The following is a 27,478-nucleotide window of genomic DNA, read 5'->3' on the forward strand; positions in this document are numbered from 1 at the left end:
TATTTCCCCATCTGCCTGCAAATAACACACCTTTGTGCTCAATGGGGGATATGTTTTATGCTCTGCTTTTGCATACTGATTCATGTGATTGTGTGACTTACGAATGCCTTTAACCCCTGCCAACATACATATATGCAAATATATATACGCAGCGCATTTTGCTTACCACCATCTTGTTGAGGGAGACCCAGCAGTCAGACGGGAAGTCCTGCAGCATGGGAACCAGGAACTGGAGACAGCCATCCCAGTGACACAGCAGCAGCATCATACCAATCAGGTTGAATATTCGCATCACAGCACTGGCCAGGTCATAGGTCATGTGGAAGATCTGTCAGGAGGAGAAGAGAGGGGCAGAGAGAGGGTTATTAAAGCAGAGAGAAGGAGAAGACAGCGACGGATGTGTGAGGAGAATGAAAAATCAGTTTTGTATACAGATTGAGGTAAAATCTAAAACTGTTGAATCTGTTTTCACAAACAGTACATCCAGCATATTGTTACACTGAGGAGAAAATTGGAAACAGTTGGAGAATTTTGCTATATGGCCTACATCAAGGCTATTTTCAGTAGATATAGCTGTTAACTTGTGCATATTTTGACATCTGATTCACTATGTAGTTTGGATTTTCATTAAAACCAGAAAACATTTAGTACATATACATACATACTTTGCAAAATATATACATACATACTTTGCAAAAGAAAGTCATCAAATCAATCAATGTGACATTTAATTCCTTAACATCTTAGGAACTACTTGCTAACAGTGAAGAACAACATATGTATTGGTTATGTATGGATATCACTGTTAATTATAGGAGATAACTTGGCTAACATCCTACTCTTAAAGCAGTATTGATTGTTTTGTTTTTTTGCTACTTGGGGGCAGCAGACCAAACTGTAAACACAACATTGTCATATTATCATTTTATAAAGTTGATATGGGAAACATGTTAGCATACAGTTGCCTATTTACACATCTAGCAGTTAAGGAGAAAATTGTCATTCATTTGGAGTTGTGTTTCTGGCCACCTGGCTAAGTCCAATATTCACTCTATTTCTTTTAGCTCTGTTTTTGTCGCTAGCTAGCTGCTAACTTAGTTACATGTTAGTGTGCATTTTGGTGCTGGGCAACTAGCATACAGTGGGGATTTAGAACTTTCTTTGCAGAAAACAGCTATCTGCTATGTCTGGAAATGAGACTGATGAGAACAGTGAGAGTGAACCAAAACAGCAAAGTTGCGCACCAGAAAACCAAAACAATTAGCTAAAAGACACTGAAATGCTCCATAGAGCTGAAGGGAAATGCAGAGTCAGGTGATAATTCTTCATGAGTTTGACACAGTAATTAAGCAACCCCTTTCACATTACAAGTAGTCATTCAACCTTTTGTTAATGTAAAACTATTGATTATTGCAGCTTTAAGTAAAACAACAGCCTGGGAAGAAGAGCTGCAGGGAAGTATGTGTTTAAAAAGCCAGTTTTTCAATAGTTGTGAAAAACTAGTTGGGTGTTTCAATGATGTATATATACTTCAAATAGTGAATATAACAGGAGGTACAACATGGTATGATGATGTCACTAATCAGTAACAAAACTGGTGATTTGGGGTTTTTTTTGCGAGGTATGCAGTATGTCATTCCTCCTTCATCGTAGTAGAATAATGTGTCAGGCTGAGGTTCTACATTATAACCAGGTGGGGAAAATGAACAAGCACAGTCTGTGGTCTGTACTCATTCATGATAAACAAACCTCATCAGACGCTGATGAAGCTTTGATCAGCAGCCCAGGCCAGCCTCTCTCTGCTGTTTCTTAGATTTACTCCCCTCCGGTAAGAAGGATCATTTATGTGGCGCTGGTGTTGTGGTCACAGGCTTATAAACACCACTCACTGTGGCTTCACTGGCTACTGGCCAGGCCTTGTTATCACTATATGTGTCTGTGTATGAGGGTAGACTTACATGCATGTGTGTGCAGTGATGTGTAATCCGTAAGTTAGCTGGGCCAACTGGATGCTTCGCTAAATCGTAAGCAAAGAATATTCCCCACTAGGGACAGAGAATTGTCCTACAAGGGAAGTAGTCCAGATGCTGATGCCAGATGTATGTCTGCATATATAATATACCATACATTTATGCATGGAAAACTCTGCTTTATGGGTGAATTTCATGGTTTCTTATATAAAAAAGGCTAATTTCACTTGAGACAAGAGAATCGTCCTACATGTGAACTAGGCCAGATACTGTGTGTGTGTGCGTGTGTGTCTTGGGACATGAACAAGTATCCTCTGTTGTGAATTTACAGTTCAGGGGCAGCCAGGCCGGGACATTCTGTGACTCATCCTGTCACCTCAGAGGCCTTGCTGCCCTAAACTCGCAACTCGCTTGAATATCAAAACCTGCTCTCTTTCAAAACCCCCGGGGTGCAAATGTCTCTTATTAATTACAGTGCAAACACAAGAAATGGTTCAAAATGTAATTTAGCTACAGACCAAATGCCAAATGCCACTACTTTCTTTACTTTTTTGGAGTATCTCCTATAATGGCTAATGGCCTTAGCTAATTTGGAGAAGGAGAAAGGGAAACACACCGTGAGGCCCTGCCCTGTGATTAGGAAGCATTCACATCATGATTAATGAGGCTCCAGGACTAATGTTCCCCCCCGACACCAGAACAGCACCTGGCCATGTGTCACTGTCAGACCACAATCTGGGTCAAGGCACATTAATGTGACCACAACTCGCAGCCTAAAAAACACAGATAAAGTACTTTCTGCTCCTCTCTGCTGCACATGGTCAAATACACTGTGATCCAGATAACAACATTTAGAGAAAACTATTGAACTTGATGAAATTACACTCCCACTACCAACTCCCACTCTCATGCATACACTCCACTGCCACCCATTCACCATGATTGTCTAGCTCATGAAAAAGGCATCCTCTGGGGCATGCCAGCAAGTGGAGAGCCTTGATGCAAGCTTCCTGCCTCAGGAAATTGCTCTGGTTATTCCCGACAATGCTTATCTCTGCCTCTGCGTTGGCCGCACGACAAACACACACACCGATCTATTCAAAGATCATGTCTAAAATACATACTGCTCATTCCTTTTTAAATCGTGAGCATGGTTCCTGGCAAGTATTCTCTACTCGGTTGGCCTACAGCTGAGCTAAATGGTGAAATCATCACAACACTAAGATGATCTTTTAGGAAACCCTGCTGCAGCGAGCTGAGCTAAGCTGATCCGAGCTGGGCAGAGGGGAAACACAGCCAGCCACGTTTGAATCGAGCTGAGCAAAGCAGAGCTGAACTAAGCTGATCGGGGCAGGACTGAGTCGAAGCAAAGGAGCATTCAGTTGTGAGTGTTGTGAATCAGTAATTAGAGTTCTCGTCAAGCTCAAATTACCACTCTGTAATCAGAAGAGCAGTGTATATTTTCAGAGTGAGGAACCACACACATTTGATTCATAGATGCTTGGTTAGTCCAAATAGGGATCCTGAGTTTATATACGCAAGCACATGCACATAGCAGGCCAGGGTTAATTGTGTTGTATGCAGCATATATATATATATATATATATATATATATATATGAGGGATGATAATGAATCTATCTATAGACGAACAGTATTTCCTGATATGTAATGTCATCAGAAAGCTTGTGTACTTGCATTAGCCAGTCTGTCAGTATTCATTTACGACTGTTTGATGCCTTGATTGGTTGAAATGCCACATTAAAACAATTATAAAAATAAGGAAAGGCTTTTCTTATGAGAAGAAAAAAAGCATGAAAAATCCCTTTTCACTTTCCCAATGATAAGCACAAATTTATTTTTTATGAATTCATAACTGCATCAGTACACTGGCTTATGATGAGCTATTATCCAGCTATCAGGCTTATTGCTGTACAACAACGGAAAATTTCATTTTTAGTGTGTCAGAAAGTAATTATACACAGGAGGATTGTTTTGATGCACAAACAGAATCACTTGCATACTGACATAAAACACTGCACTGGAATCTAATTATATAATTGTATTATTAATTAGAGCACAGTCAGACTAGTTTCTCTTTTGTTATATAAGCAAACACAATTCAAAGTGGTGGGGAAATACATTGTAATAATATCCAAACTGCAGCTTACTTCTACACTAACATCGGTGATAATCAATACAGCTCTGATGGCTTTGATCTGTGACAGAAGTGAAGCTGATGAGCCTTCATACTCTTGTGTGAAGGCTTTCTTAAAGTCTGCACATTCCTTCGTAGATGGTGATCCTGCATCACTGCAATGTCTCTGTCTTCAAGGTAACTTACTTAGGATGCTTCATGATGTTAAAGTAAATGTTGAAGACATATTGTCTGCAAAGGCAACAGACATTAGCTTATTTAGCTCGACCGATGCTGGATTTTAGAGGCTGATACCGATATCGATATTTGGGAGTACAAAAAATCCGATATCAGACAATTTTTTCAACATAAAAACACAACATAAACAACAATTTAGATTTGTTTTGAACTGTGACAAAGATACAGCGGGGCATTTTATAGTTGAAAAATCAACTTGTCAGTGCCCTCTGGTGGAAAAACTATGTAATGACATTGGTGTTGCGACATTATTTCTAACTTACCTCAAAACCTATTATGGTATTTTTTTCATTTCTTTATCAGCCGACATGTACACCGATACCAATATATCTTCAGTAAGCCAATATCGACTGCTAATCTAGTATCTTTTAACCAAAAAGGAACAGAAAGACACAAAATGTGTTCATTTAATTTTCTGCTCCATTAATTTGTTTTTTTTAAATTGTTTTACGTAAGAAAAATAGTTATTTTGTAAGATTTCAGTAAGACACTACACAAACAAGTTTAACCACATGTTAAGTAACGAATAAAGAAAAACGCCATTGGAGGGAGAAATGATCAAAACACATCAACATATGAGCAGGCCGATATTATTGGTCGATACTGGCTTATCAGATGGATGTATATTATAGACATGTTAGTATCGGCATATATAATATGCAAAAATAAAACCCCTCATTTTTCAAAATTAAAATATTTTCTGCATTCTCTCAAATTTTCCGCATTATCACCAAAAACGTGTTTGTGGAATATCGGCAGATACATCATCCCATATCAGTCAGGTTACAGATGTCTTAGATTAGTGTAACCACCACCAATGCCTAAATATAGCACTTGTATTTTTCCCCTTCATTGGATCATAAATGTTGAATCTCAGCCTACCTCCTCCCATTGGTGGATGTAACGGATGAGTCTGGACAGCCTCAGCAGCCGCAGCAAACTGAGGATCTTAGTGAAGCGGACGATGCGGAGCGCCCGGGCTGTCTTGTACACCTCCGAGTCGATCCCTTTCTCCACAATGAGGAAGATATAATCCACGGGTATGGAGGAGACAAAGTCCACCACAAACCAGGTCTTCAGATACTTCATCTTAATCTTGTCGGGATCGAGGATGATCTCAGTGTTGTCCTCGAACACGATGCCAGTCCTGAAGTTCAGCACCAGGTCCATGAGGAAGAAGGTGTCGGAAACCACGTTGAAGATGATCCAGGGCGTGGTGGTCTCGTCCTTAAAGAAGGTGATGCCCACGGGGATGATGATCAGGTTGCCCACCATGAACATCAGCATGGTGAAGTCCCAGTAGAACCTGACAAGGGTAAAGCAGTGGGGAGAAGAGGGTAAGAGACTGAGTGGGTGCCCCTTTAATCTCTCACACACAAGCATGAAATATGCTGATCTGCTCTTAAATATGAGGGGAATCAATACATGATAGTTACACAAAAAAGTGCAAAGTGTGTATGAATCAAGTGGGTTTTCTAGCTTTCTCTGTATCATGAAGCAACGCTCTCTCAAGGGCCACACATATTCTGAAAACAGTGCCACCCCTAAAACAGCAACAAATGGCAGATCTTTTATGAACTAACTAATTGCACTGTATCTTCTCCTGGTGAGGTAACCTATATCATGTGACTCAAGTCAAGGTCAAACCAAGGACAAGCAGAGAGACAGGGATATTACAGGGAAGATAAGCTGGGTGCAGTTCATTCCAAAATCAAAGAACAACAGACAGTAAAGCCACTGACAGAGGATGTCTCAGCAACTATCACAGCTACAGTTCTGTGTTCCATATCTGATTCATAATTGTTTACATTTCAGGCCAAAACAACCCTTGCACAATGCACAATCATGCCACAAAATTGACCTCTGGGTTAGAATTCTAAGCAATGCATTATAAAAGTAACACCTTTAATTAATTAGCAACTATTTTAATAATTGATAAATTAATTTTCAAGCAAAAATGCCAAATATACTCTGGTTCCAGCTTTTGGCTGGCCGAAGAGCGTTGCTGAGTCATGACTTGAATCCTCTCTGTTTCAGAAAATATCCTGTTGTTCAGTTCAAAATGTTCCTTGACATAATTCCCCATCAAACCACTAATCAACAGTCTATTAAATAATATTTTGATAGCCAAATCCGAGTCAAAGCCAGTCAGGGGCTCAAATGGTTGGGTTTATCTTCAGACTGCTGCTGTTTTGCTTGAGATAATTGGTTGAGCTGTCCTTGGTGCTGAAACTGATGTTCAGACGCATTCCAACTCAAGACAGAACTTTTCCATCTTCCCGTTCAAGTAATCTTTAAGATGAAACTCATTAAATAACTTACAAATATATATGTCATATTGCAGTTACTCTAATATTTTGCCAATGTAAGCAAGACTTGTCTGGAGACTGCATTTGTTTAACCAGATGGTCTACAGAGCAGCCTCAACACTGAAATCAGTATTCCTCTAAGGAAATTTAATTTTAAAAAAAGCATGTCTTCTGTTGAGTATTTCCTCATATTTGGACAAGTGTGACCTATTTGGCATCAATACATAAATATTTAAAAAAATCTCTATCTTCATAATGGATCAAATCTCCCCCTTATGTTTTTTCCCCAAGAAGAAAATATAGGCATAAATATCTAATATTATTTGAATTTATTTTATTTTTATCTTGGCTGCAGCTGAAGTGCTTTCTATGGAGGACATTCTATCCCTCATGTGCCTTTATAAATACCGGAATAAATACCTGAATACTCTATTATATTTTTAGTCTTTTCTCATATAAAGTTTGATATGGAGAAGGAGCGCCAGACAGTGTGTTCCCACTATATCCATACAATCAAACAGAGATCACATGCTCTTTATCTTCCATGCAGACAGACTCAGTCTAAGAGTATGCGCTGTTTATGAACCTAACTCAGTTTGACCCATACCTGAAGTCGCTGTATGGGTGAATAATCCAGTTACCCGCTGACTTTACGCGCTCTTGTTCTTTCTCCACTGCCTTCTGGCTGCCAAACATGCGCAGGGAGAATTTGTTAACTCCGGGCTGAAGCATGGAGCTAAACTGCCGCTGCATGTATGTCTGATTCCCCCTGGGGTCTCCATCATCCGGCACTATCTGAGAGCCATCCTCAGTTTTGGAAAATGTGACAGAATTTCTCGACTGTTGACTCGGAGTCTGTCCTTTACTAGCCGGGGCGTTGGAGAAGGAAACTCTGGAGTCCTTTTTCTCCATCGCTGCCGCGGTCTTGACCTCGGCCCCGGGCACCTGTGTCATGGACCCCGCTGAAGTGATAGAGCCGTCCATGACTGCAGCCTGCCCCTTGCCGTCTTCAGCTGCTGCCACTACTCCATCTGTCTGCTTCTCCTGCCTTGAGATGAGAGAGGAGAGGCTCCCTGAACTGGTCGGGTCCCTTCTACAATCTCCGTTTTTGTTGCATATCATACCGATGGCTCCCTCTCCTACCACGCCTGCCTCTGAGACTGTGTCCCCTCCACTCCTGTGGTCTGACTCTGAGCCGCCTCGGCCGCCAGCAGCATCCCTCTGGCATAACAGAGCAGAGGCTGTGCTGCCACTGGCACTGACAGGTGCGGAGTCCTCGTCTCGCAGGAGCCGCAGCTCATTGTTGTTGGAGTTTTTGCGCGCATTGTACGCGGCTCCGCCTCCTGGCGTAAATTTCTTCATGTCGGTTCCTCCGCTGCTCCCATGATCCTCGCTGGCTACTTGAAGTGGTCGAGGCTGCTGGAATTTGGGCTCATCCTCGCCGTCCTCCGCCTCGTCCATCGCAGGCAGACAAGGACAGACAGACACTCCCGTACCTTGAACCTGGCGAGACTGGACGGCGACGGAGGCAGGTGTGCGGAGTTCAAAGCAGCAACAGCCCTCTGCTTTCCATCCACACCACTTTAGGATAACAGCGCACCGGTGGCGTTGCTATGGCTGCAACCTGGCTGCTGTTTGTGTGTGTGTGTGTACTTGTACTTGCTACATAGTGAGGACTGAAACACGTTTTTTTTTTTTTACCTGCAGAGTGAGGACATTTTGGCCGGTCCTCACAACTTTAAAGGGCTGTTTGAAGGTCAAGACTTGGTTTTAAGGGTTAAATTAGAATTAGGTTGTGGTTAGGGTAAGGCGCTAGGGAATGGATTATGTCAATGACGGTCCTCACAAAGATAGAAGTACAAGGATGTGTGTGTGTGTGTGTGTGTGTGTGTGTGTGTGTGTGTGTGTGTGTGTGTGAGAGAGAGAGAGAGAGAGAGAGAGAGAGAGAGAGAGAGAGAGAGAGAGAGAGAGAGAGAGAGAGAGAGAGAGAGAGAGAGAAACGACAGCATTACCCCTGGGTTGCAACCACCTACAGGTAGCATATGTTAAAGAAACAAGGCCTTTGTGAACAAAAGAAAGCAATTTTATCAAACCAGGACACGCCCAGCCTGACAGTGTAATTAGAAAGAAAAGTCTATTTAGCTAATAATTAAACACATAAATATAAATATGTAATACATGAAAAAACTCACCTGACAGGAAGAAGGAACAGCAGGAAAAAAGTGACAGATGAAAATCACAAGAAACCACCAAGTTCTCCATCTTTTGTCATCCACGGTTGATCTCAGGTAGATTCAAATCAACCAGTAATATATTCTGCCATGGTCAGGTGATCCATAGTCATTCTAATACTAGATCTTTGTTGACTAGACTGAGAAGCTGTATAAACAGCGTCTGCCTGTTGCTTTAGGTTTATAGTCTGTCAGTATGGCCGGGGAACCCATTCTTGGTTAAATGGCGCCACCTTGTGGAAAAATATAGATTGTACACTCTAAAGCTTCCTGAGCAACCAAAAGGTTTTTTACTCAGAGGCACATTGCACATAGCCTGTTGCTTTTGTGGCACCAAGTCTGAACCCTAACTGCGTAACGGCTGCTTAAAAGATGCATTCACGGTGTTTGTTTTTTTGCTGCAGTCCTGTTTACTATCATTGCACAACTTTTTTTTTATTTTTAGAAACTGACTGTTCTGCTGCAGCTTCTCATTGGCAATAAACACTCCAGTTGGGCAATCATCAAATCTCCTTTTTACAGTATGGAAGCACACAAGATAATCAGACATATATACAGTTCTATTGATAAAAAGGGGGACACTAACCATGGTTTCTATTAGCTCTTATGGAGTATCTGTCTTGGCCTGAAAATGGAATTTGTGCAAGGTCAAGTCAATAAGAAAGCATGCTTTGGGGCCATTTTGGAAAAACACTTGACGTGTGAGCTAATGAATTTCCTGTTTTAAAAATAGATTGGTCTTAAATGCAGTCTAATGGTGCAAGTGTAGGCCTACACAAAAACCAATCAAAACTAAAGCATTCATTGAGGTTAGCCTTGAGTGTTAAATAATGATGGTGAACAGTATTTCTATAAAGGCATGGTTGAGAAACACTGAACTCATTCTTTAACTCTTACTATTCCCCAGTGAAATCACTTTGTACGTTTGTTTAGGCCTGCAAGTCTATAGAAATAAAGCTACGGATATTCTCTGCCTGAGATCCTCAGTCATTGTCAGCTACAGACTAAAAGGTAACTTTGATATCAGGCTCAAAGTCAATGACATGCTTTAGATTTCTTTTCAAAACACCTTTTTTTAACTGTGTTAACTGTTTTTGTAATAGTCATTCCTTGATACACTGACAGCATTTGTTTGCAAGATAGTAAATCCTACAAACAAATAATGATGATTATGATCTTCTGTGTGGCTGTTTGTACACAGGGCTTCTGGACCTGCTATTCTAAGCCGCCCTTTCATTTGAGGAAAAGTTAATTAAGTACACAGACATGTAAAATCCAATACCTTTATTCAGTTTGTGCTTGTTGTACAACAGATGGTGGTCCATGTACTCGGAAGATACAACAATTTACACAATTCTGGCTAGATCTTTTTATTTGTGTAACTCTGAAATGGTAACATCCAATCACAACACTACTCAGGTTAAATGGAACATATGGCTTCTTAATCATCTACACAGTGAAGGGAACAGAGACGACGGTCCAACAATCGCACACAAATGTTTTATCTCAGATCCCACTGAATGAGAAAGAAAAACATCTTATTAAACGTTTATCTGATGTATTAGATTGAAACATCAGTGCGTAGTATTAAAGTTGCATTCGACAGAAGCAACAGATGTTATATCTCTTGCACTTGGTCCATAACAATATATTTTTATGTGGATGCGACATCAGCAACAGGAACATTGGTGACTCAAACTCCAATTTAAAATATGTGAATAGGAAAAGGAAATAAAAGCATGATTTAAAAGGGACAAAAGCCTTCCTACTGAAAGAACTATAATTTCTTGCGGCAACAAAACCTAGCAGACATTGAATCTTAATCATTTCTGCATTTAATTTTAAGTGTCACATTTAAATCTTGTAACAGGTAACAAAATGCATAACGAAATGGTGTTTGTTAAGGCAAAGTATAAAACTCTGCTAAGGGAGGTTTGTGGGGACAGATCAAACGTGTGAATTCAAGCACACTCCAGTTGTTACTATAAGAATGGCAGTGATGTATCAGGATCAAAAATGTTTCAGATCCTCTGAACGTAACTTGTGCTGGTTTACAAGTAACCATTCCACATTGGAGAATATAAAAGCAAAAGACTGACAACCGTGAGGTCAGCGTAGGAAGCATCAGTATTAACAGAAAATAAGCACAAACTAAGCATTCCTCACATGAACATTCTAATGATTTTACAACGAACACACACTTGGCTAGAACAGCATTTTAAACTCATGCAATATTTGCCCCACGGTCTCAAGCAGAAATTACTTCACACTATGTTCTCAAGCTGTACTAAGTGAAGAATATAGAAGAAAACAAAAGAGGAAATCAGACAACTTCTTAAAACATTAACACCCAAGCACAAAAAGGTACTTAAAACTGCAGGGTGCACAGTATAATGTGCAACACAACAGCTGAATCCTGGACTGCCATCTGGGTCGTCCATCTAGGAAAGAAAAAAGTTGCATGAGTGAACAATTAAATTTGTTTCAAAACATTTGTCTTATATTCAGATTGTACATTTGGTTTATCTTCTAAATAATGTTTATTTTGTTCAAGGTTGGTATTAAACGTGCAGACAACGAGAAGAGCGGTAGCCCACAGTAAGCAGTTTTAACTTTAATTTTAAGAAGAACTTCACACACCTCTTTCAGCTTCTAGTTAGAATTCCTTTGCCTCACATTCTTGTCTTTGTGATTCGCATTAGAATTACTCTTCCTGAAAAACACAGAGCAAACATGAGTTCAGTAAAAAGTACAAATAAAAAATAAAAAGATTTTTAGTGACAATCAAGGTACTGAGCTGCTGACTGTACTTACAGAGGAGCAGATCCTGAGTCATCATCTGGACAGCAGTAAACAATCAATGAAGGAAGGCAAACAAAAACAAGAGTCAGTTGAAGGCAGGTTACATGTCTGTGATTGAAGTGAGCAATACATGCCACCCCCCGCTCCCACAGATGTTAGAACATGACATCCTCTGCAACATGATTCCGATGAGGTTATGATCAAATCCAACTAAACATGAACTGAAGCATGCCCGCCTGTTGCATTTCTGACAATGAATGATACAACAAAACCCTTGAAAATTGTTTACTGAGCAATTCCACACACAATCATAGTTTGTGTTCTATAAAAGATGCATTGATAATGTCACTTAATAGACACTGTATGACTTTTTAGTAAATCTGTAAAAAGATTTGAAAATTGCCATTCATGAACATTTTTGTACATTGTCCAGAGTCACCCCTTAGCATCACACAGGCTCATGCAACACAAACAAAGGACACCAAAGGAACACTGCAGTGGCTGTATTACAATTAAAAAAAACAAAAACAAAGAGTAAACGTCTTTCAACTGGCTGAGCTAACACACAACCTGGCAATGTATAGTGGCAGTATTCACACCAGAGCAAGAGCACGTATTCACAAGGTAAGGCAAGAGTAGGCTACCTCTGTGGCCAAATGGTGAATGAGAAATGTAAATGATGTACTGGTCTTGAGAAGAGGGTTGCCTATTATTTATCATGCATAAAGTACAAGATGCAGAAGGCATGCAGACAGAATGCTGAAACCTCTCACTTTTCAACCTATCCAATTTCATGTCAAACCATTACACTAGCTTACATGTCTCATTTGACTCTTTCATTGGCTCAAACACGATTTTAAAGACCAATAAATGCAATGGAAAGAAAATATTTTAAAGCTTGCACTGATTGCAGGGCCAGTGAAAGAGTGACCAAATCTTTGAGCGCATTCCTCTTAGGAGTGGTGACTATGAAAGCAGTTCATTCAGACTCCCATAGCTTTTTCCACGCCGTCATCTCAGCTCAACCACTTCAGTCTGACATGCAGTTTTGTCGACTTACCAAAATGCAAAATCAGCAGCGAACAGAGAAGTAAAAATGTAAATAATAGTTTCTATCACAGATTGTTTATACAGTGGCGGAAGCTAACACCTGATCTTTATTTTAAAAGTAAGTAAATAATAACAAAACCAAAGACAATAAGGGTTCACATTGAATGCATGCAACTACAGTCTATACAGTGGTGTGCAAAAGTGTTTGCCTCCTTCCTGATTTCTTTTTTTTTTTCTCTCATGTTTGTCACTTAAATGTTTCAGATCATCAAACAAATTTAAATATTAGTCAAAGATAACACAAGTAAACACAAAATGCAGTTTTTAAATGAAGGTTGTTATTATATGGTGAAAACAAATTCCAAATCTACATGGCCCTGTGTGAAATAGTGATTGCCCCCTAAACCCGCTGTAAAAGACTCATTGCAAGTTATCGCAAACGCTTGATTGCAGTTGTTGCTGCTAAGGGTGGCCCAACAGGTTATTAGGTTTAGAGAGCAATCACTATTTCACACAGGGCCATGTAGGTTTGGAATTTGTTTTCCCTTAATAAAATTAAAAACATTTAAAAACTGCATTCTGTGTTTATTTGTGTTATCTTTGAGTAATGTTTAAATTTGTTTGATGATCTGAAACATTTAAGTGTGACAAACATGCAAAAAAATAAGAAATCAGGAAGGGGGCAAACACTTTGCACACCACTGTACATCACCTTTAAGAGTCATGCATTGTCTTAATGGTCTCTGACTTGCCACTGGGGGGCACTAAATCTTTTCAACACAGTTCAGTAAACAAGGCCTACAGAGTTTGATGTGTTTTTGTCCTGTTAGAAGTTGAATGACTTAAAAGAGGCTGCTTTATATTCTTTTAGCCACACATTACGACAGTGGACTGAGAAGTTGAGTGCAGGTTGGGAAATGGCCATATCTACCCTCAAAATGTCCATACTTTTACTTTCTGGTGGATATTTTCACAGCCACGTTGGTAGCTAACTATTCATGATATGAGGGTATTCATCTCCTACTAAAACCTGTGTAATTAGTAAAAATGGCCATTACATTTTGGAATTCACCAACCATTATGGCCAATTGACAAATAAAATTCTCAGCTCTAATTGGCTGTTCAGACCGAAAACAGCACCGTGTTAAAAAAGGGACAGCACTGGTGGCGCCATGTTGCTTCAGGTATTGGTGACAAGATTAAATACGATCTAGGAGGCCTAGTAACAGCATCAGTAGCACTTTATAGTACTATGAGTCACACCGGTAATCACTCCATCTTATGTTTTGATGTTAACAAGGTAAAACAGTAGAATGACGGAGCAAAGTAATATAAAAGGAATGTGACATTGCACATATTTGACTGGCAAATGCAGTGCCATGCCGGATGATGTTCAACTTATTTGACCCACAGTTTGGTTTTTTTGCCCAAACCCTCCATCACTGTTAACACAGTGGTGTCATTGAAATGAATGAGAAGGCAGAGTTTTTTCACGCAGTGCTATGTGTCGGTCTGACCACGACCTAAGAGTTGATGTAATATGTAGTGGTGGAGGTGGAGTGGCGTACGTACCGTCATTGACCTCATCAGGCTTTCTCCTCTTCTCATAGATGAAGATGATGGTCACCAGGATGATGACCTCGGCCACAATGCCAAGGAAGGGCCACAGAGCAGCCAGCCGACTGCGGACGCGCAGGTGGATCTTGTCGCTTCTTGTGCCAAATTCACTGGTTCCAGAGCAGATGTAGTCTCCAATGTCGTTTTCGATGCTCAGGTTATTAATGGTCAGAGTGGTCTTGTTAGGGGTGCTCTTGATCTCATATTTGTCGCTAGTGCCGTTGAAGATTGGCTGAGGGTTATGTTTAAGCAACAAGTTAGCAACACAGGTGTGACTATTTTATTTTACAATTGAAGTACTGGACATACATCATTTGCAACTTATAAAGCATCACAATATTAAAAGGTGATTGAAATGTTTAGGCTCATGTACTCTGGTTTAGAACTGTAGATCAAAAACATACCATGAATAAATTTAAGTTAATAGAAATTACAAGCTTGAGAGACACATACAATTTGGATGCCATCTTCCACTTTGAACCACGTCCAGTCAGTAGGCAGTGGATAGCTGTGGCTCACACAGACTATCACACCTTTGTCCATCTCATTGCCATGCTCAGAGTGCTTGTAGGCAGAAACATGGGGAAGTGCTACAGTAGGAAGAGAAACACATTAAAATTAGAATATGAAATTTTGTGAATTCATGAAATTAATTGCCCTTAAATCGTGTATGCTGGAGCAAGAGGCACCTTCACATACGACTTTGAAACCAAGAACCGACTGGAATGTTTCCAGAGCTACTTTCATAATAATACATTTGTTCTTTTGATTCCCATTATCAATTCCTAGTTTTTTTCAGTTTTACATTCCTATGAAGTTGAACTTTAATTTAAATTCATTATCAAACTGTCACCCTTATGATTGTTCTCTTGCACAGGTGACACCCAGTTTTCAGCTCTTTTTTAGCACAGAATCATTTCCCTTAATGGTGAATTGCACAACAGCACAGAGAAAAAAAACAAAACATTAGATGAGATCAGGGCTCATATCCATTATGTATTTTACAGTAAAGCTCCAATATTACATATGTTCAATTACATTTGTCTCTACACTAACCCCATTTTTTTTTAAAAATGCTACTGTTTTGGTGCAAACTGGTAGCTTCCTTCAATTTGTCAGTAATCTCTTGCTTATTACCATATCATCAAACATTCAATAAATGAGATGTATTGCAAGTAAATCAATAGGGCACTATCATTAGTTTATGGATACATAATCCTTGATGCTGTGAACAAATGGACCACCAGGAGAGCCAAAACATCACCTTAAATAGTATCAGTGCTTACTGTTAAAAATAACAGATCACCACATTATGCTTCGTGGAAAATGGCCACCTTTAGTTCTTCCAGTGAAACTGAATCTGAAGTATATACTTTATATACAGGCTACCTAATCTGTAACTCTAAAAACACATAACATTTGCAACCATGTTAGTTATAACTAATGTAAACATGGACATCTGTAATAATCATTAATTAACTTACTTTTGACTTCAATTGTCTGCTTCACCTCTGGCTCAGTCAGGAACACACATTCATACTTTCCACCAGAACTGTGCGTGATCTTGTCCAAACTATGGAAAGAAAAAAGAATCAAGGATGTGAGAGCTGCTTGCAACACTAATAGAAATCAGGTATTTTTCTCTGCAGACCTTACAACCTAGCATATAGCAGGTGGTCTTCTTCTAACTTCTAACCAATTCTGCCACATTAATAACAGTGACTAGTTTTCCAGTTAGCTGAGTAGAAAATTCACAGTAGAACCCTGTTTATGCTCAAGAGCTGGAGGGAAAAATAAAGCTGCTTGTCCATGCAACAAATATTTCAAATTTCCCCTGATAATCACAATCCCACTTTTGTTTGGTGCTGCTGTCCCATACAGTCATGCCTGCTCTCTCTAATGGGGAATTAAGGTCAGGTCAAGTGAGCACACTGCTAGTGGCGCTTATCCCTGCTGCCAAGACTACTGGCAAAGCTGCACGACTGCACGGCCCATCTCTCTGCTAATCAAGAGCAGCGAATGCCTGAATGGCACCCCTAGCTCTGTTGCTAATGGAGGCATCCAGGGAGACAGTGAGATAGAGATAGTGAGAGGGGGAGGGGCCACAGACAAGCAAAAGGCAAAGCACTAGGGAGAGAACATTAGAGGATAAAGATGGCTATTGACTGTAGTAACAGAGCCAGAAAGGGATAGCATAAGAATCAGAGTAAAGCACAAAAGAAGGGAAAAAATAAAGGCTGGAGCAAGACATCAAGGCCAGCAGCGCTCTTTAAGGCCAAGAATTGGTTAAATGTCTTCAAAATCAATGACGCTCAGTCTTTCAGCCCATAGGACATCTAAAAGTATTAAAGCCAACAAAGCTTGCCATTTTCATGTATGCTTCATTCACTCAGTTCTGCTAATCAGTGAATTGCATTGAGTTGTCCAAAACATGGCCTCTCAGGAAGAAAAAGGAATTCTTCTGCTTTACGAGTTAGTGTGAAACAGCATATAAACACTGCCAGATTCAAGGCGATGGACATTTATATTACTATCAAGAGGATGAGCACCTTTATTGTGCCATAGCAACAGCAGGGCAGAACTGCTCATATGGCACACTTGGGTGGATGTAGCTACTTACCGAAGGACCGTGAATGGAGTGGCCTCAGTGGACTTGGAATCTTCGATGAGTTTGCCATTGTGCAACCAGTGGGAGCCCTTGATTGGAAGGCTGGACTCTGTCAAATTGCAGCTGAGGACAGCGGAGGTCTGGTTGCTGACCTCAAAAGGGTCAGTAATGATCTTTGGAACTTGAGATAAACAGAGGGGAAAATTATTATTATTATTTTTTTAAATCATACTTTTCTAAAAATGTTCTAATAATTTCAGCTTATTGGAATTATACAACATTTTTTGCAGGTTTAGACATCAATGCTGCTCCACAAAAGGCAAAACGCAGTAACTACATATTTGCTCAAAATTTAGTTTTAACCTGTATCTGACTGAAATATGTTTTACTAAATAAAAGTTATGACATAGAAATGTGTAATTTCTGTGAAATAGCTTTTTTAATTTGCAAAGGAACCTAAAAACCAAAAATGTAGTATCTGCACTTTGGCTGTGTATTGCTGCCCAGGGTGCAGTTACTGCACTCGGGCTAATCTGTGTGCTGTCGTCACCACACTCTCTGCCATAGAGGGACAACTAACTAGACCGCTAAAGTAAGAGGGCTATAATCAAGTGAAAGCTTGTTTGTTAGATAGCAGCGGCTAGCCTTAGCTAAAAAGTACAGCTAAATTTAGTTATTATCTGTAAAATAAAAATATCCATTTTGATCATTCAGTTTGTTATTCCACATAACTGCAGCGGAATCGATTTGTGATGGAGAAGGGGGAAAAAAACAGCTTAACTCCTGCTAAAGGTAGCTAGCTTAGCAGATCTCAGTAGCTGCCGTCTAACTTTTTGACTCTAGTGAATTTCAGGTTATTTGCTGTGGTTAAGCTACCTTTAAGGAATATATTACATTGATTTCAATATTGATATTAATAATACTTGGACAGATAGAAACAGACAAATGTGATTCCTATAAGCTATGGACTGTAAATAATAATCAAACCAAAAGTTAATTTTCTTAAACAACTAGTTAAAATGGATAAGAAAGCTAAGAGAACACATTTTGTTGGGAGATACTGCAGTTTTTCTGAACATCCCAGGATTAAGGCAGAATGCAGTATCTGGATTTTTTTTTTTGGTATTGTGTGGGTTCTATGGCAATGATGTGTAAAATAATCAGCTTACAGACATAAAATGAAAGTAAACTGTTCTGTTTAACAGTTTGCCATTCAGCCAGAAAACTTTAAACCACCTTTTCTCTCTCAACTTCACTACTTCTGTAGTTACTGCACTCTGCCTATGTAGGGCAGAATGGCTGTCTTTTTTTATACCTCATTACTGACGTGAAGGTATTGCCTTGAAATGTATCATTATCACTGGGTGCATCATTTTTTAAGATATAGTTTAATTTACATTTTGTCTCTTGACACTCAACACTTGTCTTTAAAGAAATAATTGATCTGATGGAACAAAATGTCATAGGCCATAAAATGTACATGATAGCCCTACGTCCTGTGCTCACACTCATTGATGTGGAAGAGGTCAACTATATGATCGCAGCACTTATTTGTTTCTCAGCTATTCTTCTTACTGTCGCCAGGGTGTATATTTGGATTGAAATACAACATGTAATTTTTTTGTTTAGACAATTGTTGAGTGTTAAGTGGTCAAGCAGACATCAAAGAAGAATTACCAAGTCTTTCCTATTTTCCTTCAACTTACCAAATTTGAGAAGGAAAACAAATCAGTTTATGCAAATTAAACCAAGAAAACAGTATCACACAAGTCCTGAACGAATGCACAAATGGGGAGATCTGTCCCACCAACGGTAGAATTGAGGGGAGAATAGGAGTTGTACTGGAAATCTAGCAGATACAGTAGTCTACAACAAGGTCATGGGGAAAAGATATTTTCATAAATACATGCAGAAGAAGCAACAAGAGGGGGAAGAAAGATTATTGGCAGTTTCACTGCCAATGACATGATAAAATGTAATAATGAAGTGTTTTTGCTTCAATCGGGTGAAGAAACTGACCAATTCTTCAAAAGTGACAAAAAATAATACTGGACCACAAGGCAGAAAGATACCCCATGGCTGAGAATCTATTTTTTACAATTAGTTGCCATCTTCTGTGCCTACAGTTCAGTAGGCTATAAGCCACAGGAATGGTCTACAAGCATACACAAAAGGGGCATTGGCACTGTTAGTATCAATTAAGGAAAATGCTAGCAAAATAAATATCTACCAAGAAGCTATACTAATCAAGTAATCTGACACCCCTTTTTTGTTTTTCTCTAAATTACTAAATATTTATATTTTGTTCATATACAATAATTTTCCTGCAGGAGCCATTTGCAAATTTCCAACCTAATGACCAGTATTATATGCAAACCTATCATAATGGTTTCTAAGCCTTGAAACATGGATGAAAAAAAAAGGCATCAGATTGAAGACATGTGTATCAGGTAGTATGGGACAGTGTTTCCCCTAGGATGGAGTTGTAGCAGCTGAGGTGAAGCAAGCACATGCGAAAAAATTCCGCCTGTGTGCAAATTTTTCTTTGCGCTCACAAAGCGTGCCCTGCTGGGAGGTTTCTATGCTTCAACTTGCACTCACATCTAAGCTTCCCTGCCTCACCACCTGTCAAAATTGTATTTGACAATATGTATAAAACAAAAAAAAAAAAACCCGAACATTTGTTCCCTTTTTAAAAAACATTGCTCTCAGACAGCAGACCCACCTCCCCTCCCACCTGACTTAACCCAAGTAACCTCCTCCTCAATACATCACTTCTTTCTTCTTTTGACCGTTTACATCCACTAGGTGTTAGCTAGCAGCTAGCTAGCTGTCATTAATTCTTCCAATTATTCGTTCTTAACTGTCCTTTTTCCCCCAGAATAAACTTGCATCATCACACTGCTATTATCAAACAGAGTAAATTTACTTAAATGTAATGACATTTTTAATGATAAAATAACTTTAATTTTTTAACGTTTCTTTAAGGGAATCCAATCCAAATAATATGTAATGTCAATATCTCTGAGGGAATCTGTCAGTTGTCTTTGAGATTGACAGCTTCTGCGCGTCACGGTGGCCCTCACGCATAGTAAGGCCTTGCCTCGAGGAAGAAGGAAACAATCGTTGCATGTGGAATACCTACTTATCTTTGTATCAAGATGGATCTTCCAACTGTTGTTTATTTCACAGATGTGTGTTTCCTTGCATATTCCTATCAAATGATTGCATTTGCTGTAAAGTTACAGTGCCATACTTATGCAAAGTTGCAGGACTGTTTTCCCTTATGCGAATGATAATCCCGAATCCGTGAGTGGCATTGCTTGCTTCATTGTTGACATCTACCCGGTGCTTCTTGTTATAATCGTTGTGCTGACATTATCAGGCAAAGTTTCTCATTCACACACCTATATTACTTATAGGTGTGTGAACTGACTTGGATATGAAGCATCCATAGCTCAAAATACTATAACGTTAATTTCTAAAGAAATAAGACGAAGCCCTCTCCTTCTCTCGTAAAAACAAAAATAAATAAATAAATTTCAGCTGCGGCATAATGCTTTAACTGCTAGGTGCATATAGGGGAAACACTGCAGGATTAGGGAGTGGCCCAGTCACGCTTTATGACCAGGTTCGTATTCTACTACAGGACAACCTTGGAGCTTTTGGGGAGAGGAGAGGGAGAGTATATACTGGGTGAAGCAGGATGGAAAGGGTATTGGACCGGGAAGCATGGGAGTTGAGTGTAACAGGAGCTGAATGTCCAGGACTTCACTAATGAGGAGGTAACAGCCAAGCTACTCCTCATGCTTCCTCTGCCACTCACTTTCGATCACAATAATGTTTGCCTGCGAGCGGATCCACTTGATTTTTGGCGTCTTCTTCAGTTCATTGCGGTCAGGGTCGTTGGAAGCGCGGCACTCATACGTGCCTGAGTCGTCGAAGGTGAGGCTAGTGAGGTGAATGGTGCTAGTGGCATGTGCTATATATGTGGCATTTATTTGTACACGGTCATCCCGTGCACCGTCAAAGAGCTGGGTGAGGGTCTCGTTGGGCTCTTCACCCTCTACAAACCACCACTGCACCTCAGGGATGGGGTTCCCTATCACCTCACAATGCAGCTGTGCGCTGTCACTGATCAGCTTCATCTGAGACAGGGGAGACTTGATAAAGCCCGCTGAGCACCGTTTACAGTCAGCCCAGCAGACAGAGATTTTAAGAAATTTTGAATGTGGTGGGTTTAAAGCAAGCCAGGTGATTTCATGGATTGGTGATTAAAGGCAGTGATGGAAGAAAGACAAGCAAATAGGAAAAAGAAAGAAAAAGAAACAAAGTTAATAAAAACACAGATGAAATGAAAATATGAAAGTAAGCACATAGAAAAGGCACAGATCAGAGCAACATTTTTACCCAATTATTTTGGGAAATGTTTTGGTCATTCCTGGTACTCTGACCCATTAAGACGAAAATAAGAAATGCAGCATAAAAGGCAATTAGGGATGATCCGAGCTGACCCGAGAGAGCAGCATCAAGCCATACACTCCATACATACATTCCAATTTGTTATGTAAATCAAGCTGAAACAGTTTTACTCAAATACAGCAGCCTTGCAATAAATTCTACCTTCATGAAAGTTATAATGTTTCATTTTTGTTCAAACTGTTTTAGAAAGGTGTTGACTCAATGTTAGCCATTTTGGAGGCTGTAATTTGTGTTGTAGTTGAACTGTATTGTATCACACTGAGTCCTAACTGAATGTGAAGCAAACGAACGGCAGTGACAAAATCAGTTTGACAGCATTGTTTTCTATTGGAATGTCCAAACGGGACGCAAGTGATGCAGCGCTGCATGCTGTTTGAGCTGAACTTTCGTCGGACGCCTTGTTTCTATTTATTCCTGTTGCTCGCGTTGAAATCGTTGCATCATGGATGAAGAACAGCTGATTCATGAAGTTGAAATGAGTCATCTATATGATACCTCCTCATTTAACTACAAAAACCTAATTAAAAGTGGCAGCTGGCTGGAGGGAGATCGCCAGGGAGCTGGAGTAGCCTTATCAAGGTATGACCATCGCTAGTAACAACCTACATGCTGTTGGCGATATTGTAGTAAAGAAACATCTAAATATCACAATATAAAAATGTGCATTTTCATTTTAAAAAGAAAAAACATGACGATAGCAAGTAGCCTACTCACCCATGTTTTACTTGAGTGGTTACGTCTCCAGTCTGATCTTGAGTGCACAGCTGATGGTGCGTTTACATGACGTAACAGATTGTGCATATTTAACAGATTCAGTGGACAGAGCGTCCGATGGTACACGATAATCGGAGGCTCGCTTGCTGTTAGGACATGGTGTTACACTTGGAGATGTTTCTAATATTTTGTCCACCCTATTTCTATCAATAAGAGTAGACTACTATTAGGTTTGGGTGATCCTCTCTGTGATGGGCTGACTTATCAGTGGACTTTGATGTCCATTTAATTTACCAAATGAAGTGCCTTTGTGTGGGTGTTTGTTCCATTTAAAGGCTTTAAAGGCTTAGTATTAGCAATTATGTAATAATAAATGTTGGGACTATTGGCAAAAAAGCTTGATCATCCCTAAAGGCCGTTAAAGCAAAAAAAAGAAAAAAGAAAAAAAAAGCTAAAAACAAAACAGCAAAACATTAAAAGCATCCAATAGCATTCCCATGAAATGTGCAATGAATGAAACAGAACATGAATAGAAAAGCAGATGAGGTTGAAATGAAAAACATTTCACATAATAAAATTAAATATAAAATCCATGAAAGTCTTAGGACATACACCAAGCATTTTTGGCTGGTGCCTTTTCTCAGCTGTACCTAGTGTCACCCAACAGTGGTTAGGGTGTTAAACTAGGCTAACACATAGCCTATTTTTCAGAGCATTTGGCCATTGATTTAATGCAGGTTACGCACATGACCTCAAATGTACGTGGAAGTCAACACAGTCAATTCTCACTGGGTGGAAAATGCAAACATTCAGCATCTGCCATTGATGCATTCACATGGGAATAATACTAAAAACACTTGTCTTAATCTGTTGCACAACTGACTGTACCAAACAGATTTAGAAAGGAATCCATGTGTTCTTTTGAATGACATGATTAAATTGAAATATTTTCACAAAACTATTGCCAGATGATCAGAATATCCTCTGAAGTGCTGGTGAGTTTGATTAGGCTGTCAAATCCTGCTTGAGTGTATACGGAGGGCTGTGTCAAAAAAACTATTTTCTGGCTACGCTTCAATGCTCACAAACAACTGTGTCAATTATGTCATATAAAAACAAAAAAAACCAACAACCCCCTTAGATATTTGTTTTCTTCCCAGTATCGCAGCTCTCCACATTCATAGCATTCATAGCGGAGCAGGGTGGATTTGTTTGGCCACTCAGTGGTGATCTGGTGGGGGTGGCGGCTATAAACGTAGGTGGGTCCAGGGAAGAATAACATTCTCACACTACCCGCCAAAGCACGGGTAGCTTGTTCCCTTCCTCTCAGAAAAATCCTCAACTAACACAAAAGCAGAATAAATCTAGGGCTGGGCCCAGGGTACCACAATAAAAACAACAGCACAAATGAAAATTGAGTTCATTCTTGATATCACACTGTAAACTTGCATATCTGTTTTTTTTTTTTTAAACCTCCAAAAAACATGTACACCCCCTTTCTACATTCCCTTCATGACGATATACTTAACTACTTTTTGTGTTGGAGAAGAGAAACACTTCTAATCACAGCTGTCAGCATAGATCAATTAAAGAAAAAAACAAAACAGGCACACTTGTGAACTTGTCAACAAGAGCCTCAGTCTCTATATGCAGGCTATATCATGTAACGTTTCTACCAAATGGCTTCCCCACCTTTACCAAAGGTCACCTTCCTAGAACATGCTGTATGAAAGTTCAAAATTAAATATAGTCTATGCCCCAGTTCCAACTACAACTAGATGTAAACCACATGAAGCTTGACAGTGTAATTTACTGTCTATAGACAGTAAGTTAGGTGTGTTGTAAGAAGTGTTTTAAAAATACGTTTCTTGACACAGACCTCTGCTCTATAACATGAGAATCAGCTCCTTGTGTTCAGAGCCCTTTCCGAGAACATATTCCATAGTTGATATTCTATATGGTAAACGACAAGCTAAATGGCCTGAATAATGCAAAAAAAGCCTTCCAATCTATAATTTTAACATACGGGGGGGAGAATAAATATTTGATTTGATACAGAGACAGCATGAGATTTGTTAAGCACAAAAAAGTGGAGAGGAGCAAATAAACCCAAACTATGGGGATACATGCTTTATCTTGATGGAATGTTTGTTTTTCATTCAACCAGCTGGTTGAAAATTAACTCAAGTTGAAATTTATTCGCCTTTAAAAAAAACAAAAAAACAGAAGGGTATAACAAAAGACTAAAACATGTAGTCTTCAGGCCACTTTCAACACTCGCATGACAAAGCATATTGAAAAGTTCATGCAAAAGAGGAAAAAGTAGTTTAATGTAACCTCCTTTCCAATAGAAGGTGGTTCCAACATAATGACAGCAGTGACAGGCGTGGAAACAGACACATTGTTTAAGGAGGCCATATCAAGCTTTCATTTCAGCCTTGTATTATTTGGTCAATGTCCCTGTTTGGAAATAAACACCTTTTGATGAAGGGGCAAATACATGTTACTTTCAGCCCACACAAATCAACTGGCTGTTACCTGATCTTTCAAGTATTTTGTCTGTAAATGTGGACAAAGATGTATATGTGGTCAGCAGCACCAGCACACATTTGTTGCCATTATAAGTATGTCAACTCAAAACCAAAACCTGTCACTGTCAGTGCTACTGCTTAGACTGCAGGCTTTTATGATAAAAGGATAATTTAAGTGAGAGCAGGTTAAGCAGCTGGGATCTCAAAATGGTGGTCAATAACAAAATGAGTTTGTATTCAACGCCATTTACCAAATGACTGGGACTAAACATCAAGCACATAACATGTGAAAAAACTGTCTTTTCCAGCCTTTTTCACACAAAGTAGCCTTATGTCTGCCTCATAACCCACTTTTCATGCCAAAGTTAAGCTAGAGAAGAAGCTGAAACTCAAGGGAAATCTAATTTTACTCCTGATCTACTTCAGAGCTATCATTACCAAAGCAGGAAACACAGAGTGGCATGAGGTATGTGCTTGACTAATATGAACATAACATTCATAACAAACAGTCTAGTTGCTTGTACAATTCGCTGCAAAATCAAAGTGACGCTGTTTTACACATGCTTTAGGAAACCATGCCAAATAGTGCATTTGACTTAGGTCCATAGTTTTACAACGTATGTCAGTGCATGTACTTTCCCATCTCTCTTAACTGCCGTGGGATGATGAAATACAGACGGGGAAATGACTCAGTTTGGGTATTTGAAAGTACTTAAAAATTATTGTGAGTAACCCTTTTAGTATTAAAACTCAATAGCAAAGAACTGTATCAAAGCAATTTCAACAGTATTCCATTTTAACTAAGTAATATGCCTAGCTATTAGTGTCATAAAAACACACAAGACATTAAAATTCTGACATGACTGAGTACAATAACAACTGAATCAGTCCCCTAGTGTACATTCTGTATAATGTGTGGACTCTCATTATATCTTGAGACTTAAGATCATTGGGGTGATCATTCTTAGACATTTAAGGCAATACTTGTAAGGTAGCTTTATAACAAAACTAACACTGCTACCATTTGTATTGCTAACAGAGACAAAATAAGCAATTCAAGTATCTATGAAGATTGCTCCCACCTAATTCCTAGTTGCATCAGAGATTTGACTAAAGAAATGCGTCTTTATGTCTGTTATTTGTATCTGTCGGCAATGTTGACACGAATGTCACGTGACACATCCAACAGATAATTGATTATGATCACTGTAAGCGAGCAACGAGCTATGTATGAATACAATTTAGCTCTTTATCGAGTAACGCTAGTCAATGGCGACCCAGGTCGACCACCTGATAGGAAGCAGAATGGCTGGTGGCAGGTCATTTAGTGACCACCAATGAAACTAGGTTATTAGCCTTTTAATAGCAAACGTACTACTTAGATTATGACAGAAACTGTATTGTGGCAGCATCACGTGGATTGGGCCTACTGAATCACTGAGAGACAACTGATGACCGTTTAATCAGAAAAAGCTACCAACGATCGGTAAGAGGAGGACGATGTCATTTCTAACGTGAACGTTACAAGTGAGGGCTCCGGCTCCTGTGTTTAAATACTTACCAAAGGACTATGATTATTTCAACCTTAGAGTGGTTTTGGAAAACATGGCCCTGGTCGGTGAAAACGACAGTTAACCTAACGTTAATTACTAATGGATGGCATCCCTTTAACGTTACACAACAGCGAGTTCAGATGACACTAGCTACAACAGAAAACATTAACGTTACTGAACCACAACACGTTTTAAATTAACGTTAGGGCTCACGTGACCAACTACATTTGCTAACGTTTGGCAAATATCAAAATCCTTTTCTGTAAAACAGTGACAGACTAGGAGAATTCGGGGAAAAAAAAATACATTCAACGTTAATTGCTGTTTAACTGCAGTCACGAAGCGGCCGGTTAATCGTCCGAAGGGATTTTGCGACTGTAAATTAGCTAAATGTGTCGCTAGCAATAACACTAGCGTTAACTTATGTGACTGTCTCCTACTGACGCTAGATAAGGTGTTTCACATTTTGATTAAATTGCAGTTGTAAGAAGGTATTCGACATCAAAAAACATAACTGTAGTGACGTTCACAAAGCAAGAATCGGAACGAACATTTTTAATGCTCGCAGTCTGGGCAAAGTCTACATCTTCAACCAACATGGCTGACACAAAATTCTTACCTGTGGACGCACTGGCTCGCCAACAACTCAACAGAAGGGCACTGACAGACCACAGTAACTTCATGGTTGATAATTTAGAATTGACTAAATCGTCAAATAAACCCAATGTTAACTACGGCGGGCTGAATCTTCTTCCTCCTTTAGTTGTGAACTGCCAGCGCGATGTAGGAGGTGAATGTTCCACAACGGAACCGATGCGGTCGTCCTCTAGTTGCACCTCACGCACACGCCCTGATCAGCACGTACGCATGACGTATGGCTCAGAGGCGTGGTCACGTCTCGGTCTTCACTTCACGCCATTTTAACGTAATCATATTTTTATGTAATTTGGCAATAGACTCAATTAAATGTTTAATGGAAAAAAATAAACCGTCATAAAACCGTCAACGTGGTGATGTGTTGCCATACCCAGAATTGGGAGTGTTTTAAAGAAGTAAAACATTTTTAAGGATACTTCTCAAAAAAGAATGTAATGAAGTCATAAAATAATCATTGTCACCCTTTAGTAGCAAAGAAACACATTTCGTATTGCATATTCATGAAACTAACATGCGTCAGCCATCTCAATATATTTATGTTCGAGCAAAAACTGGCAAAA

At 39.5% G+C, this 27,478-nt stretch overlaps 2 protein-coding genes across 5 annotated transcripts in view; both read right to left on the reverse strand.

Moving 5' to 3' along the window:
* The window catches only part of hcn2b (hyperpolarization activated cyclic nucleotide-gated potassium channel 2b), a 68,177-nt gene extending 58,090 nt beyond the window's left edge, over positions 1-10,087 (reverse strand). Inside the window, exons 1-4 of one of the 2 annotated variants that reach the window (XM_044200639.1) lie at positions 8,866-10,087; positions 7,281-8,485; positions 5,247-5,670; positions 167-328 (exon numbers count right to left, since the gene is read on the reverse strand). In XM_044200639.1, the coding sequence (XP_044056574.1) occupies positions 167-328; positions 5,247-5,670; positions 7,281-8,134 (1,440 nt within the window). In that variant the 5' untranslated portion in view covers positions 8,135-8,485; positions 8,866-10,087. Of the gene's footprint in view, positions 1-166; positions 329-5,246; positions 5,671-7,280; positions 8,562-8,865 lie in introns of those variants that run through there. The other variant, XM_044200640.1, reaches the window with a different exon arrangement.
* An 86-nt stretch (positions 10,088-10,173) lies between these two features.
* bsg (basigin) lies at positions 10,174-27,123 on the reverse strand. 3 transcript variants are annotated; one of them, XM_044200642.1, is made up of 9 exons: positions 26,881-27,123; positions 20,808-21,158; positions 16,994-17,162; positions 15,858-15,946; positions 14,827-14,963; positions 14,329-14,605; positions 11,719-11,731; positions 11,545-11,617; positions 10,174-11,345 (listed from the first exon to the last, which is right to left on the reverse strand). In XM_044200642.1, exons 1-8 carry the CDS (start codon positions 26,942-26,944, stop codon positions 11,557-11,559), a joined length of 1,161 nt encoding a protein of 386 aa, XP_044056577.1. In that variant the 5' UTR covers positions 26,945-27,123; the 3' UTR covers positions 10,174-11,345; positions 11,545-11,556. The 3 variants fall into 3 exon arrangements, with proteins under 3 accessions (XP_044056577.1, XP_044056576.1, XP_044056578.1); XM_044200641.1 differs by having other exon boundaries at positions 11,719-11,743; positions 26,881-27,121; XM_044200643.1 differs by lacking the exon at positions 20,808-21,158 and having other exon boundaries at positions 11,719-11,743; positions 26,881-27,113.
* Positions 27,124-27,478: the final 355 nt, after the last annotated feature.

This window comes from Siniperca chuatsi, linkage group LG6 (assembly GCF_020085105.1).
Source record: "Siniperca chuatsi isolate FFG_IHB_CAS linkage group LG6, ASM2008510v1, whole genome shotgun sequence".
Lineage (NCBI taxonomy): Eukaryota > Metazoa > Chordata > Actinopteri > Centrarchiformes > Sinipercidae > Siniperca > Siniperca chuatsi.